General features: G+C 50.9%; 1 protein-coding gene across 2 annotated transcripts in view; it reads left to right on the forward strand.

Annotated features, from left to right (window-relative positions):
* The first annotated feature begins 11,425 nt into the window (after nucleotides 1–11,425).
* LOC123364843 overlaps nucleotides 11,426–17,873 on the forward strand; it is a 70,347-nt gene continuing 63,899 nt past the window's right edge. The window contains exons 1-5 of one of the 2 annotated variants that reach the window (XM_045007303.1): nucleotides 11,426–11,518; nucleotides 12,255–12,333; nucleotides 12,650–12,785; nucleotides 13,045–13,139; nucleotides 13,309–13,465. In XM_045007303.1, the coding sequence (XP_044863238.1) occupies nucleotides 11,454–11,518; nucleotides 12,255–12,333; nucleotides 12,650–12,785; nucleotides 13,045–13,139; nucleotides 13,309–13,465 (532 nt within the window). In that variant the 5' untranslated portion in view covers nucleotides 11,426–11,453. The remainder of the gene's footprint in view (nucleotides 11,519–12,254; nucleotides 12,334–12,649; nucleotides 12,786–13,044; nucleotides 13,140–13,308; nucleotides 13,466–17,873) is intronic. The other variant, XM_045007302.1, reaches the window with a different exon arrangement.

Raw genomic sequence — 17,873 nt, forward strand, 5'->3', positions numbered from 1 at the left:
TTGGCTAGCCGTTCTTCAAACTCATTTTTGGCTTTTCTTATTACATTTTTACACTTAATTTGGCAGTGTTTATGCTCCTTTCTATTTACCTCACTAGGATTTTACTTCCACTCTTTAAAAGAGGCCTTTTTAATCTCTCACTGCTTCTTTTACATGGTGGTTAAGCCACGGTGCCTCTTTTTTAATTCTTTTATTGTGTTTTTTAATTGGGGGTATACATTTAAGTTGGGCCTCTATTATGGCGGCTTTGAAAAGTGTCTATGCAGCTTGCAGGGATTTCACTCTAGTCACTGTACCTTTTAATTTCTGTTTAACTAACCCCCTCATTTTTGCATAGTTCCCCTTTCTGAAATTAAATACCACTTTTGAGGTGTTCTTCCCACCACAGGAATGTTAAATGTTATTATATTATGGTCACTATTTCCAAGCGGTCCTGTTATAGTTACCTCTTGGACCAGCTCCTGCGCTCCACTCAGGACTAAATCGAGAGTTGCCTCTCCCCTTGTGGGTTCCCGTACCAGCTGCTCCAAGAAGCAGTCATTTAAAGTATCAAGAAATTTTGTCTCTGCATTTTGTCCTGAGGTGACATGTTCCCAGTCAATATGGGGATAATTGAAATCCCCCACTATTATTGAGTTCTTAATTTTGATAGCCTCTCTAATTTCCCTTAGCATTTCATCATCACTATCGCTGTCCTAGTCAGGTGATTGATAACAGATCCCTAATGTTATATTCTTATTAGAGCATGAAATTACTATCCATGGAGATTCTATGGAACATGTGGATTCACTTAAGATTTTTAGTTCATTTGATTCTATATTTTCTTTCACATATAGTGCCACTCCTCTCTCCCCCTCAGCCCTCCGCACGAGCTGTTCTGTCCTTCCGCTATATTTTGTACCCTGGAATGATTGTGTCCCATTGATTGTCCTCAGCCCACCAGGTTTCTGTGATGCCTATTATATCAATATCCTCCTTTAACACGAGGCACTCTAGTTCACCCATCTTATTATTTAGACTTCTAGCATTTGTGTACAAGCACTTTAAAAACTTGTCACTGTTTATTTGTCTGCCCTTTTCAGATGTGGTGCATTCTTTTTTATGTGAATGTTTCTCGTCTGATCTGTCGCGTACATTATCCTCTTCCATCCTCTCCTCCTGACTGAAACCTAGAGAATCTCTATCAATAGACTCTCCTCTAAGAGAAGTCTCTGTCTGATCCACATGCTCCTCTGCAGCAATCGGCCTTTCCCCATCTCTTAGTTTAAAAGCTGCTCTGCAACCTTTTTAATGTTTAGTGCCAGCAGTCTGGTTCCACTTTGGTTTAGGTGGAGCCCATCTCTCCTGTAAAAAGTTCCCCAGTTCCTAATGAATCTAAACTCCTCCTCTCCACACCATCGTCTCATCCACGCATTGAGACTCTGAAGCTCTGCCTGCCTCCCTAGTCCTGTGCATGGAACCGGAAGCATTTCTGAGAATGCCACCATAGAGGTCCTGGATTTCAGTCTCTTCCCTAGAAGCCTAAATTTGGCCTCCAGGATGTCTCTCCTACCCTTTCCTATCTCATTGGTACCTACATGTCCAACGACCACCGGCTCCTCCCCAGCACTACACATAAGTCTATCTAGATGCCTCGAGAGATCCTTACTGATAACAGTAGTGGTTGACAAAATACTGGCAGAGTGGTTATTAATGATGAGGACAGGGCAGTGATAGAGAGCAATCCGGATCCCTTAGTAAGCTGGACCCATTCAAACAAAACAACTTCAAACAAAGCAAAATGCAAGGTCCTATACCTAGCAGCAAGGCACGCCGGCCACACTTACAGAATGGGGAAGTGTATCCAGGAAAGCAGTGACTCTGAAAGGGATTTAGGGACCATACTGGGCAAGCCGTTCAACATGAGCTCCCAGTGTGATGCTGTGGTGAACAGGGCTAAAGCCATCATTAGACATATGAGCAGAGCCATGAGTAGGATAGGGAGGTGACACAGCACCAGTGAGACTGATATTGGAATGCTGCATCCAGTTTTGGTGTCCACCTTTGAAAAAGATGTGGAGAAATTGGAGATGGGGCAGCAAAGAGCCTCAAAACGTTTTGAGGGCTGGAGAAAAATGCCTTCTACTGAGCAATTGAAAGAGCTCAGCCTGTTTAGCTTAAAAAAAAGATTGGGAGGTGACTTAATTGAAGTGCTGAGGTGCCTACATGGAGGGAAAATATCAGGTATTAAAGAGCTCTTTAATCTAGCAGAGAAAGGCATAACAAGACCCAGTGGCTGGAAACTGAAATGAGACCAATTCATATTAGAAATAAGGCACACATATTCAACAGTGAGGATGATTCACCAAAGGAACAAACTACCACAGGAAGTGGTGGGGATTCGCCATCTCTTGATGTCTTCTAATGAAGACTAGGTGCCTTTCTGGACAGGATCTGTTAAAAAACTAGCTCCTGTGCTATACAAGGGGTTTGTGATATGCAGGGGGTCAGATTAGATGCTCTAATTGTCTCTTCTGGCCATAGAGTTTGGTAATTTATGAAAAACTAGCCAACTTGCTTCCTAAAATGAACACTCATTGAGGGGGTTGATCCACAAGGGGTAGGTCAAACATCCAATATGGCTGGCCAGGGTCAGGACATTAGCCCTGAAGGGGCAGGGTGGGTGTGTCAGTGACATCACAAGGGCCTTTGGCAGGACCGCAGTCTATTGGGCAAAGGTGGTGGAGAGGTGGTGACCTCACAGAGAGATGATGACATGAGCCAGGAAGGACAGGGGCACAGGATGGGGGCAACCTTGGAGACCTCTCTGGGTTTCCCTCAACAAGTCTCCTTAGAATCATAGAATCTCAGGGTTGGAAGGGACCTCAGGAGGTCATCTAGTCCAACCCCCTGCTCAAAGCAGGACCAAACCCAATTAAATCATCCCAGCCAGGGCTTTGTCAAGCCTGACCTTAAAAACCTCTAAGGAAGGAGATTCCACCACCTCCCTAGGTAACCCATTCCAGTTCTTCACCACCCTACTAGTGAAAAAGTTTTTCCTAATGTCCAACCTAAACCTCCCCCTCTGCAACTTGAGACCATTACTCCTTGTTCTGTCATCTTCTACCACTGAGAACAGTCTAGATCCATCCTCTTTGGAACCCCCTTTCAGGTAGTTGAAAGCAGCTATCAAATCCCCCCTCATTCTTCTCTTCTGCAGGCTAAGGAATCCCAGTTCCCTCAGCCTCTCCTCATAAGTCATGTGCTCCAGCCCCCTAATCATTTTTGTTGCCCTCCGCTGGACTCTCTCCAATTTATCCACATCCTTCTTGTAGTGTGGGGCCCAAAACTGGACACAGTACTCCAAATGAGGCCTCACCAGTGCTGAATAGAGGGGAATGATCACATCCCTCGGTCTGCTGGAAATGCCCCTACTTATACAACCCAAAATGCCATTAGCCTTCTTGGCAACAAGGGCAAAGTGTTGACTCATATTCAGCTTTTCGTCCACTGTAACCCCTAGGTCCTTTTCTGCAGAACTGCTGCCCAGCCATTCGGTCCCTAGTCTGTAGCAGTGCATGGGATTCTTCCGTCCTAAGTGCAGGACTCTGCACTTGTCCTTGTTGAACCTCATCATATTTTTTTTGGCCCAATCCTCTAATTTGTCTAGGTTCCTCTGTATCCTATCCCTACTCTCCAGCGTATCAACCACTCCTCCCAGTTTAGTGTCATCTGCAAATTTGCTAAGGGTGCAGTCCACACCATCCTCCAGATCGTTAATGAAGATATTGAACAAAACCGGCCCCAGCACCGACCCTTGGGGCACTCCACTTGATACCGGCTGCCAACTAGACATGGAACCATTGATCACTACCCGTTGAGCCCGACCATCTAGCCAGTTTTCTATCCACCTTACCGTCCATTCATCCAGCCCATACTTCTTTAACTTGCTGGCAAGAATACTGTGGGAGACTGTATCAAAAGCTTTGCTAAAGTCCAGAAATAGCACATCCACTGCTTTCCCCTCATCCACAGAGCCGGTTATCTCATCATAGAAGGCAATTAGGTTAGTCAGGCATGATTTGCCCTTGGTGAATCCATGCTGACTGTTCCTGATCACTTTCCCCTCCTTTAAGTGGTTCAGAATTGATTCCTTGAGGACCTGTTCCATGATTTTTCCAGGGACTGAGGTGAGACTGACTGGCCTGTAGTTCCCTGGATCTTCTTTCTTTCCTTTTTTAAAGATGGGCACTACATTAGCTTTTTTCCAGTCATCCGGGACCTCCCCCGATCGCCATGATTTTTCAAAGATAATGGCCAATGGCTCTGCAATCTCATCGGCCAACTCCTTTAGCATCCTCGGATACAGTGCATCTGGCCCCATGGACTTGTGCTCGTCCAGCTTTTCTAAATAGTCCCAAACTCCTTCTCGAGGTCTCTCCTTGAGGACTGAGAGAGAATTCTGGTTCACATATGTGAACGCAAGGAGGAACTTCTTTGGAGTTTTCTCCTTTCCTTTTACTGATTTTGCTAGAAAAAAGATGTCCCTTTTTAGAAGGTAAGAGCTTCTGAGAGGTTTGGAACCTGTTCAGTCTGATCCAGCTGGTGCTGGCTGAATTCTAGGCATGGAAAACACTAGATTGTGGTGACAGAATTTTATTCCCCACTTAGGACTTTAACCCTTAGAATCACTGAGGACATTGGGGTTTCTCCTTTTTGGTTTCCCTTTTCCTCCATCCCTCCCTCCATTTTCTTCGTCTCTTGCTTCTTTTGTCCTTTCCCCTGTTTGCCCTCCCACCATCAGGAGTTGTGTGTGTGTTGAATGGGGTGGGGGTGGGGAGCCAACTCTCATTGTGGGAGGCCCTCACAAATAGTTGGGGCTGGAATAGTGCTCTGAGAGTGATCCACTCTGGTGGTGACCTGGACCATCTTTGGGCCATCTGGCGAGAACCCTGAACCTCCTGCCTCTCAGAGTCTCAGCACTGATTGGGTGAGCACGGGACTATTAAGAGGGAGGAGACTCAGGTCCTTTTGATCTCTATTAAGACGAAGCAAACAAATCCTAACCGATCATATATTTGATTACTCTTGCTGCTTCACTCCATTCATTAACCATGAACAGTTCATGATTCTCTCCCTAATGGTCTAACTCTTCCAAAATACCTACTAAATAATTAGGTTTTAATAAAGCCATATGCAGACTAGTAACAAAGGAGTCAGGCCACACTGTCAGGGACTGTCCCCTGGAAAGCAGTGACTCTGAAAAGGATTTAGGGGGCATAGTGAACAAGCCGCTCAACATGATCTGTCAATGTGAAGCTGTGGTCAAAAAGGTTAAAGCCATCCTTGGATGGATAGTATAGTGAGTATGGAAAGGGAGGTGATCCAGCACTGGTGAGACTGATGTTGGAATATTGAAGCCAGTTCTTGTGTCCACATCTTGAAAATTATGTTAAAAAACTGGAGGGGGTGCAGAAAATATTCATATTTGAGGGATGGAGATGATGGCTTATAGTGAGACATTGAAAAAGCTTAATCTGTTTAGTTTATACAAACGAAGATTGAGAGGTGAGTTGCTTGACTCCCTGGAGAGAAAATGCTGAGTAAGAAAGGGCTCTTTTTTTGTCTAGCAGAGAAAGGAATAACAAGGACCCACAGCTGGAAGCAGAAATTCTCATTAGAATAAAACCAGATTTGTTAGAAGGTGATTCATGATTGGAACAAACTACCAAGAGAACTCATGCATTCTCCATCTCTTGCTGTCTTCTAATGAAGACAAGATGCCCTTCCGGAAGATGCTTTAGTCCAAAAAACAAAAACAAAACCCAAACTCCAGCTCTTCTGACATACAAGAGGCCTAGGATAAGCAGGGGGTTAGATTAGATACTCTAATCATCCTTTCTGGCGATAAAGTCTACTAATTTATGAAAACCTGGGTCTCTGATGGAGAGCAGTCTTTGATATTTTACTATATAGCCTGTTTGATGTGCACAATGAAGAGTCATTTAGTGGGCTGATCCAGGGGAAGCAGCTCAAACACCCGAAGGGCTGGCCAGGAAAAGACATTAATGCTGCAGGGAAAGGATGGGTTTGGCAGTGACATCGCAGGAGCCTTTGGCAGGGCCGCAGGGTATTGGGCAAAGGTGGTGGGGAGGTGATGACCTCACATGAGACCCTGACATGAGCCAAGCAGGACAGGGATGCAGGGCAGGGGCAACCTAAGAGACCCTTTAGGACTGAGAGAAAATTCAAGTACACATACATGAGTGCGAGGAGGACCCTCTTCGGAGTTTTCTCCGTTCCTTTTACCTATTTAGCTATAAAATGTCTCTGTTTAGAAGGTAAGGGCCTCAGAGAGGTTTGGAACCTGTTCAATGTGATCCATCTGGTGCCAGATGAATTCCATGCACAGAAAAGACTAGATTGAGGTGGCAGAATTTTATTCCCCTTCTGCGGTGACCTGTGCCATTCTTTGGGCTCTGGTGAGAACCCTCAGTCTCTACCCCAATTCGCTGAGCAGGGGGTTATTGACAGGGAGAAGACTTAGGTCTTTGTTGTTGGACGAATTTTGATGCTTCTCTCCATTAATTGTCTCTGAGCAGTACTAACATTCTAGTTCTTCTAAATTACTTGCTGAAGAATTACTATGAACAATTGTTGGCTTATAGCTCATTTCAGAGCACTGATGGTTAGTTTGAAAGTCAGGACTCCAGGGTCCTGTTCCCAACTCTGCCACTGACTGGCTGTGTGACCTAAGACAAGTCAATTCTCCTTTCTCAGCTGAACTATTCTATTGTATTTGTATTTTCTTATTTTGAAATTAAGAGCAGCAACTACTTAGCTCAGACTGAAGCATCTTCTCTAATTTTTGAGATCTAAGTGTCTCCTCTTTGTGTGCAACGAGACAATTTAACACCCTGTGACAAACAGGAGATGCTTTTGTTTTGCAACAAAATATTTTTGCAGAGAATTTTCATCCCACTTGTTATGATTTCAAGAAACAAACTGGTTTAGTCTGAATGGGATTTTCTGAGAGAAATGATTTCAAAAAAATTTCCCCTACATCTTGATTCCTGGGCTCTATCCCTGCCTCTGGGGGGTTTGTTGTGTGTTAGAAGAGGAGTGAGGACTCGTGGCTTCTCTTTCTGGCTCTGCCACCTCCTTGCTGTGTAAGCCCTTGGGTAGGTCACTTCCCTTCTCTGTACCTCAGGCTCCCCAGCTGTGCAATGGGAACAGGGACAATTCTCCAAGTCTGGGCAGTCGTGAGCCTGGGTGGGAAGGAGGATTCACCAAATGAACAAACTACCAAGGACTCTTTAATCTAGCAGAGAAAGGCATAAGAAGACCCAGTGGCTGGAAACTGAAAAGAGACCAATTCATATTAGAAATAAGGCACACATATTCAAGAGTGAGGATGATTGACCACAGGAACAAACTGCCAAAAGAAGTTGTGGGGATTCTCCATCTCTTGATGTCTTCTAATGAAGACTAGGTGCCTTTTTGGACAGCATCTGTTAAAAAACTAGCTCCTGTGCTGTACAAGGGGCTGGTGATATGCACGGGGTCAGATTAGGTGCTTTAATTGTCTCTTCTGGCCATAGAGTCTGGTAATTTATGAAAAACTGTAGCCAACTTGCTTCCTAGAATGAACACTCCTTGAGTGGGTTGATCCACAAGGAGTAGCTCAAACATCCAATATGGCTGGCCAGGCCAGAGGCAGGACATTAGCCCTGAAGGGGAGGGGTGGGTGTGTCAGTGACATCACAAGGGCCTCTGGCAGGACCCCGGGCTATTGGGCAAAGGTGGTGGGGAGGTGGTGACCTCACAGAGAGATATCATCAGCACAGGAAGGACAGCGGCACAGGATAGGGGCAACCTCGGAGACCCCTCTGTCTTTGCCTCAGCAAGTCTCCTTCTCGAGGTTTCTCCTTGGAGACTGAGAGAGAATTCTGGTTCACATACGTGAGCGCGAGGAGGAACCTCTTTGGAGTTTTCTCCTTTCTTTTTACTGATTTTGCTAGAAAAGAGACATCGTTGTTTAGAAGGTAAGAGCCTCCTAGAGATTTGGAACCTGTTCAGTCTCATCCCTCTGGTGCCAGTTGAATTCTTGGGGTGGAAAACACCATATTGAGGTGGCAGAATTTTATTTCCCACCTAGGACTTTGTCCCTTAGAATCACTGGGGACATTGGGGTTTCTCCTTTTCGGTTTCCCTTTTCCTCCATCCATCCCTCCTTTCTCTTCTCTTGCTTGTTTGTCCTTTCCCCTGTTTTCCCTCCCTCCATCAAGAGCTGTGTGTGTGTGGAGTGGGGTAGGTGTGGGAAGTTGCTCTTCATTTCTCATTATGGGAAGCCCTCACAAAGAGTTGGAGCTGTTTACAAGGTAAGGGCCTCACAGAGATTCTGAACCTGAGCTGGGCCAGACCCTGTGAGCTGCTGAGCATGGAAATCAATGGGAAACAAGGGGGCCCTGGGCTTGCTATGCCTAGGGACTTTGATGTGGGGAATGGTTTCCTCGGAGATGTCCAAACTCCTGGGTTCTGTTCCTTCTCTTCTCTGGGTTGCTGGGGGGGAGGTGGATGTGGCCTGGGATGGCAGGAGGGAGCTGCTTGTCCAAAGTGACTGATATTCTTTCTGACTGACCCCAGTGCTCAAAGAGGATGAGACTCCCCAGGTATTGCAGCACCAGGGACGACGAGGGGGAACGTTGGGAGCAGATAATGCAATAAACTCCTGCCCATGTGTGTTGCTTGCACTCCCTGCACCCCCCTGTGAGGGGAGGAGGAGCAGCACTGACTGCAGCAGGGATGGGGAGGGACCGTAAAGGCCCATTAGTGAGAGGCTGCCGTGACCCCAGACTCACGCCTGCTCCCCACTTGGTTCCAGGATGTCCAGGCTCCTGAGGATGTTCAGGAAGAAGGCTCTGCAGGTGGTCCCAGAGCCTGAGGGAAGCAGCTGCCACCTTCCCCGGGAGGAGAGCGGCCCCTTCATCCCCGCTGGCGGGGAAGGAGCTCCCGGCCGGGCCAGGAGGTGGAAGCGCCCACCCTTCTGGCAGAGGAAACCCGCTCCCGGCGAAGGCGCCGAGGTAGGAGAGGCACTGGCCAGGCCAAAATGGAGCTGGCCCAGGATGCAGCTGGGCAGGCAGGACCCAGCCCAGAAGGGGAGCCAGGCAGGGTGGCTCTAGGGCTTGTTGTGTCAGCAGCACCAGCCCCAGGAGCCCATCCCTGATTCCCAGCAGGAGGCATCGCCCTGCCTGGTCACCGAGGACCTTCCAGCTCCCCAGGGCAGGAGGTGGAGGATCCCTGTCCCAGCACCAGCAGCTCAGCCCGCTCTCCATGGGACAGCAGCAGCGCCTGGGACTCGGGAAGCAGCGAGGCCAATGGACGCTGTTGCTTTGTTCCAGGTGAGGGGCCAGGCTGGGCTCAGGGAGGGGTGAGTAGGGGGCTGTGAACACCGTGGGCCCAGGCACTCAAACAGTGCTATGGGAGCAGGTCCCCAGCCCAGGTGTTTGGCCTGAGCCACGTGAACCCCACTGACACTAGATGCTGCCACTTTGGTCCTTGATACTCCAGTTGCGGGGGGGAGGGGGGAGGCACCTGCCAGGGAGTCCAGGACAGTGATGTGGGGTCGCTTTGCTATAGGCTCCTGGAGGAATTGGGGGCTGAAGGCATCACTGAAAAGGGGGAGTGTGGGGCCCGATCTGCCCTAGGTCCCGGAGGTGGGAAGGGGGCACATTGCCCCACCGTGCCCCTGTCCTTCCCCCGAGTGGCAGCAGGCATCACCCTGTCCCCTTCTCTCCCTGGTGCAGGGACCCCCAGGGACTCAGTGGATGAGGAGGAGAAATGGGGTGGACGTGGCCACAGAGGAAGCTGCTCTCAAGAACATCCAAGAGCAGCTCCAAGGCCGAGAAAAGTTACAGATCTTCTCTAGCTGTGCTGGAACCGAGATTGTCCTGCCCCTTCCCAGCATCCCAACACCCTGCAGAGGGTCTTGTCCTTCACGATCTACCACCCCTAATGGGGGACCTTTCTCCCAGTTCCTGACCTTGCTTATCTAGGAGTTGTGGGTGGTTTGGACAATGATTGGGTACCCACTATCCTCCATTCAGGCCTGAGTCCTGCAGCTGGTGTGGGTGGGGCAGGGAGGTCCCTGGCTAACTGGCGCTCTCTCCCCTAACCCCACTCCTGGTGGGTGCAGGATGAAACCCAGCAGCTCATGTTCCTCCACGCCATCCACCCCGCGTGTCTCGCTGCACAGCAGAGAGGGCAGGACACGCTGCATCTGCACTGCTGCAAGGCGGCTGTAGTAGAGAGGATTGTGGTGAGTGAGACACGGTGCCTGGCAGCTGAAAGGAGGAGAGAGACACGGGACAGGCAGGGGTCTCCCCAGGCCAATGGATGGGGGATGGCTGGTGCTGGAGGGGCAGCTGAGGGCAGGGATTGCTGGGGCTGAAGTTTGGGGAGAAGAGATGAGAGAAATTCTGAGCTTGGTCACTAGTGGGCAGGAATCGGAGGAGCGGGAGGCAGGTGGGGGGATCCTGCTGGCTGTGTGGGGTGCTGGCTGTGTAATCTCCTCACTGGGAAGTGTCAGTGAGGCCTGAATCTAACATACTCCTTTGTCTCCTTTGGGTCTCACAGGAGCTCGTTGAGGAGCTGCCTGATAACTCTCCACCCGGCGCCGTCCTCATTAATTCCCTGATTGCCGGTAGCAACCTCAGGTACCGAGACCCTCCCGCCCGGTTCCCCTAGCCCCGGTGCTGCTCCGGCCCAGGGCTGGGAGTCACTGCCCCTCCCACTCCCAGGTCACCTCCCAAGGGTGACTCCTCTGGCAGAAGTGATGGGAAGGTTCCCTCTCTCCCTGCTGCGCTGTTCTTCTAATTCCAGTAACATTGCAATGGTTTTGGGGAGAGACTCACTCCCAGGATCAGATACAGGAGGGGCACCAGAGTCCAGGGAACAGGCCCTATTCCTGCCCTGTCTGGGAAACCTTGGCCTTATCATACCCTGGCTCGGTGCCTCAGTTTCCATTCTCGGCAGCCTCTGCCTAGTCCCCTGCAGTTTCATGTCCGTGTTGGTTCCAGTCCCACCCCCGCACTGCACAGTCTAATGCTGGCTCCTCTCTCTTGCCAGCACCTTGACACCTTTCCTGGAGCCAGAGCTGGAGACGCACCTCCTGTGAGCTGCCCTGCATGCCGTCTTCACCCTGGGCATGGAGAAGGACACCACCCAAGTCCAGGTAGATCATGCTAAAGTCATGGATTGAGGCACCAGCTGTCATCCTGCCACAAATCCTTGCTAATTGCCCGCAGTGGGATGTGAATGAGAGAGGCCAGGATATGTGTTTGGGGGTCTCACCAGTGCTTCCCAGAGTCCCCTCTTCCCATCCTGTGGCAGGTGTAGCCCCAGATTCCCTAACTCTGACCCATGACTCTCCCTTGCTTTGCAGGATCTGCATAGAGTCTTGCCAGACCTCCTGGATGCCATTCTGGGGACCCTGCTGGCGGAGTCCCCAGACACCGACAGGCTCCACTACATCTTGGAGGTGAGCCCCGTGAGAGGGGTGGGGGCAATTTTACCTTAACTCATAGATCCATTTTCCAGTCTATCCTCCTAGCTGGGTCCCCAGTGAGCCCTCCTTGGTCAGGGCAGTCAGTGCAATGCAGTGTCAGGCCCTTCCTCCTTGAAGAACAGAGGAAGGAGCTGGAACTTCACCCAGAGCTCTGCCTGGTTCTGTTGCGCACTAACCACAGGGACTCTGGCTGACTTGGGGAGTGAGAGTCTGAAGCCCTCCTGTGAGATCCAGATGATGGTCCTCAGAGAAGAGTCACAGGGTCCTTCCTAGAGAAACAGGAGGACCCCAGAGAATCAGCCCTTCTCTCTGATGGGCCCTGAGATTCCTGGGGGGATTGTGCTCACACTCAGTTCCTTCACCCATCCAAGGACTTGAGAGCCAGGGAGGCGGGAGGGGTCTGTCTCCTTCCTGGTGAGCTGTTCAGGAATCAGGAGTTCAGGGAGGATGGGACCAGCCCCGACACCGAGCATTGTCCCAATCTAGAGAGACAATGACAAGTTGTGACCTGCAGGATACAAGCATCATACTGGGGGCAACAATCCCTTTCTAAAGCTCTGAGATCAATGAATCAGATATTCCACCCCACGCACAATGTCTCAGCCCCCTGGGGATGGGGAGGGTCTCATTAGCACAACACATGCACCTGCCCATTGATCCTGAGCTGCCTCCTTTCCCCACCGCACATGAACTACTGGATTGTGTTCAGGATGTCGCAGGAGAGAGCCAGGGCCATTAGGAGCAGCACGGCCCTGCTCAGATCCACCATCACCCACCCTGAATTTGACGTGAGAATGAGCTGGACTTGAGTCAAGTTCTTCTTGTCCTGGTTCAGTGGTGACTCTGGGCTTTTAAGGGGACCATGCTCCAGATTCATGCCTTCCTGTCATCCTGGAGCAGCTGGGGAAGCAAATCCTCATGGAGGGCCCTGCCCACATCTCTGTGCTCCAGACTCCCTTGTGGGCAGAGAAAATTAAGAGTTTAGTTCTAGATCCTCTCCTCTCCCGCAGAGAGGCCAAGGGGAAGGAGAGTCCTGGCCAGGGGGAGACTGGGAACTGACAGGAAAATGCTGATGGAGTCCCCTCTCCCTCTCCCTTCCATTAGAACTCAGCAGAATTCCCCTGGCTGGGTCACCATGTGGCACAGCTGGCTCTGTTCATCAGTGACCCAGGCAAGGACCTCAGCCGGCAGGCCAGGGAGGGGGTTTACCGGCTCTACCAGCTGCTGCTGCACCAGAGGGGTAAGGAACCCAGCTGGGAAATTGCACCCGATAGAAGAGTGAGACTGGGACCCCAGCCAATTTCTCTCAGGCTGACCCCGGCTGGAGGATGAGTCTCTCTCTGTCTCTTTTTATGTTCTACACCCCTCCCCTGCAATCCTGTTGGGCCAGGCACGCAGCGAGGACTCTGCCCACTGTGCAGCCACCAATGGGATTGGAAGGACACAAGCACTGCAACCGGAATGACAAATGTGTGTGTGTGTGTTTGTTTCTTTCCCAGGGCTGCCCATCCATGAGGCCGAAGACCTGTGGTGCTGGGACTGGCACCAGGACAGCAGGATTCTGGGCTACAGGAACACGGCCAAGGTGGGGGAGGTAAGGACACTCTGCTCCCAGGGCATGAGACAGCTCAGGAAGTGAGGGTGGCTGGGTCCTCTGCAGTGGCTGCCTCCTGTGGCCACTAGTAGGAGATGCCGTTCTTGCCCCAGGATTTGGAGCCTGGCTCTGGGCAATCTGCTAATGCCTCATGTCCTGTTGGTTTTAGGTCTTTGGAAAATTCTTCTCAGAGGGGCAGAGAAGATCCTTCCTCCGGACGGACAACAGTGCTGGCCATCCACGACCCCCTGCTGAGTGTCAGCCAGGCTGGGTTGCTCCTCGCCTGCTCCCTACTGGGGGAAGCCCAGCAGCTGATAAGGGACAAGGTAAACAGCGGGATTAGACACAGGAGATTGGGGCGGGGCCCAGTCTTCATTCTCATAGTATGGCCATTCGCTGGCCTGGCAGCAAGGAGCCCGATGGGGAATGAGAGTGAGAGCAGGTGCTACTGGGAAAGGAGATGAATTCACTTCCATGAGCAGGAGGGAGCCAGCTAGTCCCCAGAGCAGCTTCCACCCAGCTCTTTAGCATGGCTGATTAATGACAAGCATTAACTCATCACAGACTTATGTTGTTAGGACAGGGTGCTTTCGCTCTTGGGAAGGGCAGGAGAGTCCCCTAAGTGCCTTCTGTGAGGCCCTCCTGTCCCACAGGGCTGCAGACAGTTCCCAGAGGCCTAGTTCAGAGCAGCAAGGAAAGCCTAGAGGGGAACTTGAGAAGAGAGGTAGGAAATGCCCAGGGAAAGCTGCAGCAAAGAGAAAGGAGCAGACCGAGCTGTTGGGTACAGGGCTCTAGGCTGCTACCAGTGTCAGGGTGGGACTGGGTTCTCCTACTGGCTCCAAAGAAGGGGGCGTACACATACACAGAGAGGGTTCCAAGCCCAGCAAGGGGGCTGCAGGCTGAGCAGGAGCCCCAGCAAGGGCAGAAGGATTTTTCTGTGGGAAGACCTCTTTAGACTTTTAGTGTGAGACAAGCTGGGCCCCAGAAGGGTGGACTAAAGGTGGTGACCTGGCCGGAGGTGCCGTGGTGCTGGAGCGACCATAGATGGGGGACGCTTGCCCAGCGAGAGGGCTGTGATGCCATGTCTGGCTGCTGGGGTGGGGCACATAAAGATGAGTAGATTCATTCCTGATTGGCATTGTCAGGAGGATTGAATTCCCCCTGTGATCCATGAGGGCTGATGGAAGTCTTGGTTGCTGAAGGAAGTTCTGTCTTCCCAAGCAGGTGTATCGAGGGAGCGAGCTGGTCACTGGATTTCCCACTTCAGTTCCAGGGACTGGTTAAGCAGCCAAAGCAGGTCTAGGGGTTTCTCCAGCAGCTCCTAGAAAACCAACAGAAGCAGAAGGAAGTGCAGGCAGAGCTACAGATGCAGCAGCAGCAATACCTGTGAGAGATCCTGCAAAGGGAAATCAACCCAGGGTCTACTATGCCCATGGACAAAAAGAGCAGACACGGAGAGCATGCCTGGGCTGTGCTGAGAAGGTTGGCCCAGGAGAACAGGGTATGAGAAAGTGTACAAGCGTGGCCTAATGCCAAGATAGGGACAAGAGTTCTTAGTTTTGGGTGCAGAGAACAGGCCATATCAATACACAGGCCTGCTTAGGAAATTGCTGAGTGGCAAAAGGAGGGGCCAGGGCCCCAAGAAAGTAGAAAGAAAAGAGAAGGTGTCCTCTGGCACAAACCCACGTGAGGCAGGCAACGTGGAGGTGGCGGGGATGGCCGTAGACCTTGCAGATTCTCCACGAACACACCCTGTCGGGTGCTGCAGGGATGTGAAGGACGAAATGGTTGGCACAGAGATGAAGCAGACTGAAGTAGGTACAAACACAAGGGTGGAGCAGTCCACGGTGGGTTCTCAGACCCTGACGGAAAAGTTTTTGGCATATGCAACGGCAGTAGCAAGAAGGCTACAGAAGAAGCTAAAGGCTTCAAAATAGGCTCTGCAAACAGCTGTTAATGAGACTGAATGGCTGCAGGAAGAGCGTTGGGATACTGCAGAAGAGAAGGATTGCCTCTTAATTCTGGTGAGCGAGCTGGCAGGGGAGCTGGAGACACCGAGCGCCCAGGCTGTACAAGGGTATGACTGGTTCTCCCATGGTCTCTAAAGAAGGGGACATACAAGGCCACAGAAAGGGCTACCAAGGCCAGCAAGGGCAGGCCGAGCCAAAGCCAGGCTGAGAAAGAGCTCCCAAGGAGACGGAAGACCTTGTTTCTGTTAAAGACATTTTTGGACTTTTAGTTTGCGATGAGTGCAACCCAGGAAGGAGTGGGCTAAAAGATGGTCACCTGGCTGAAGGGCTGAGTTCCCAGCCAAAAACTGCCAGAGCGACTATCGGCGAGGGTGCTAGCCCAGCAAGAAAGCTGTGACACCAGGCCTGGCCAGGAAGGGGCACCTATCGGTGAGTTAACTCTGTTACAAGCCTCCTTCCATTATGGTACTGGAGAGTGGTGGGGATGGCCTGTGGGAGAGGATGGCTGGAGTGGTCATACAGAAGGAACAGCAGGGTCCAGTGATGAGAGCAGGGAACAGGTTGTACTGCAGCCCTGCCACTGAGTGGTAACGTGATCCTGTCCAGGTCACCCTCCCACCTGGTGCCTCACTCTCTCTAGCTTTGAAATGGGGATCATCCTGACCCACATTAAGAAAGCGTTTGATCCTCTGCTCTTGCTTCCCAAATCCCTGCCCTCCTTGCCCCACACAGGTCTCTGCCCTATTCTTCAACGTTCCATGCCCATGTTAGTGCCTGTGTCGCCCCTAAAACTGCAAGGTCTCATGTACAGTCTCCTGTCAGCCCCTGGATCCAGAACGGGAATCGCAGTTCCTGTGCGCTGCCCTGAATGGAATATAGACCATTGACATGGGGAAGGCCAACACTCACCTCCAGGTAGATCATCAACCCACTCCTCTGTCCCAGGAGCAGGAAGGCCTCTGGTCCTTGCTCTCTTCGGTAGCTGGAACTGCTAAGTTGGGGGTGCGGTGGGTGCAGATGGGAACAGGCCACAGAATTAATCAAGTGTCAGGGGGAGACTCCCCCTCCTTGGGAGATGATGATACACCTCTGTGGGGAATTCCTTCCTTGCGGATGCTGTGCTTCGGTTCCTGGACTCTGCCAGGGAGCCCAGCTCCCTTCCCTAGCAGCTTGGCTCTTCCCTACCCTGCTGTGCACCAGGCCCTCTGCAGAGAGTTGCTCTGGGCAAGGACTGCAGAGCCAGCTGTCACCCTGGCAGGTGTAGCCCCAGATTCCATAACCCTGACCCTTGGTCTCCCTCCGCTGGCAGACTCTGAACAAGGACTGCCCAGAGAACATGGATGAGGAGCTCTAGATCCTGCTGACAGCACAAACTCCAGCACATCTTGGAGGTGAGCAGAATGGGGAGGGGCAGCAGGGGTTTTACCTTAGCTCTGGGGACTCCTAGAAAGAAGAGACTGGAAAATCCAAGTTTCTATTGGATTCTTCCGAGTATGCATTTGTGATATAAACTCACTGGGTGCCCTTGTGGTTAACTCACCTCCCCCTTATGGCAAAACCTGGTCAAAAACTAGCGCCTGTGCTACACAAGGGGTCTGTGATATGCAGGGGGTCAGTTTAGATGCTCTGATTGTCTCTTCTGGCAATAGAGTCTGCTAATTTATGAAAAACTGTAGCCAACTCGCTTCCTAGAATGAACACTCCTTGAGTGGGTTGATCCAGAAGGGGTAGGTCAAACATGCAATATGGCTGGCCACGGACAAGACATTAGCCCTGAAGGGGAGGGGTGTGTGTGTCAGTGACATCACAAGGGCCTTTGGCAGGACCCCAGTCTATTGGGCAAAGGTGATGGGGAGGTGATGACCTCACAGAGAGATAACATCAGCCAGGAAGGACAGGGGCAGAGGATAGGGGCAACCTCGGAGACCCCTCTGGCTTTGCCTCAGCAAGTGTCCTTCTCGAGGTTTCTCCTTGGAGACTGAGAGAGAATTCTGGTTCACATACGTGAGCGCGAGGAGGAACCTCTTTGCAGTTTTCTCATTTCCGTTTACTGATTTTGCTAGAAAAGAGACATTGCTGTTTAGAAGGTAAGAGCTTCCGAGAGGTTTGGAACCGGTTCAGTCTCATCTCTCTGGTGCCAGTTGAATTCTTGGGGTGGAAAACACTAGCTTAAGGTGGCAGAATTTTATTCCCCACCTAGGATTTTGTTCCTTAGAGTCACTGGTGACATTAGGGTTTGTCCTTTTGGTTTTCCATTTTCCTCCATCTCTCCCTCCTTTCTCTTCTCTTTCTTCATTTGTCCTTTCCCGTTTTCCCCTCCCAGCACCAGGAGGTAGGTAGGTAGGTGTGTGTGTGTGTGTGTGTGTGTGTGTGTGTGTTGCGGGGGAAGGGGGTTTGCTCTGCAGCTCCCATTGTGGGAGGTCCACCCAAAAATGTGGGGCTGAACTAGTGCTTGGACAGTGATCCCCACCAGAGACCTGGGCCATAGTTTTGGGCTCTCTGACGAGAACCCTTAGCCTCCCGCCCCTCAGGCTCTATCCTGATTGGCTGAGCAGGGGGTTAATGACAGGGAGGAGGACACTCAGGTCCTTGTTGTTCTCTTTTAAGACCAAGTAAATATGTCATAACCGGTCATAACCAGTTTGACGAATTTTGATTCTTCTCTCCATTAATTGTCTCTGAGCAGTTCATGATTCTCTCTAATATTCCAGTTCTCCTAAAATACTTGCTGAATAATTACTATGCACTGTCGTTGGTCTGGAGC

The sequence above is a fragment of the Mauremys mutica genome, chromosome 2 (assembly GCF_020497125.1).
Source record: "Mauremys mutica isolate MM-2020 ecotype Southern chromosome 2, ASM2049712v1, whole genome shotgun sequence".
NCBI lineage: Eukaryota > Metazoa > Chordata > Testudines > Geoemydidae > Mauremys > Mauremys mutica.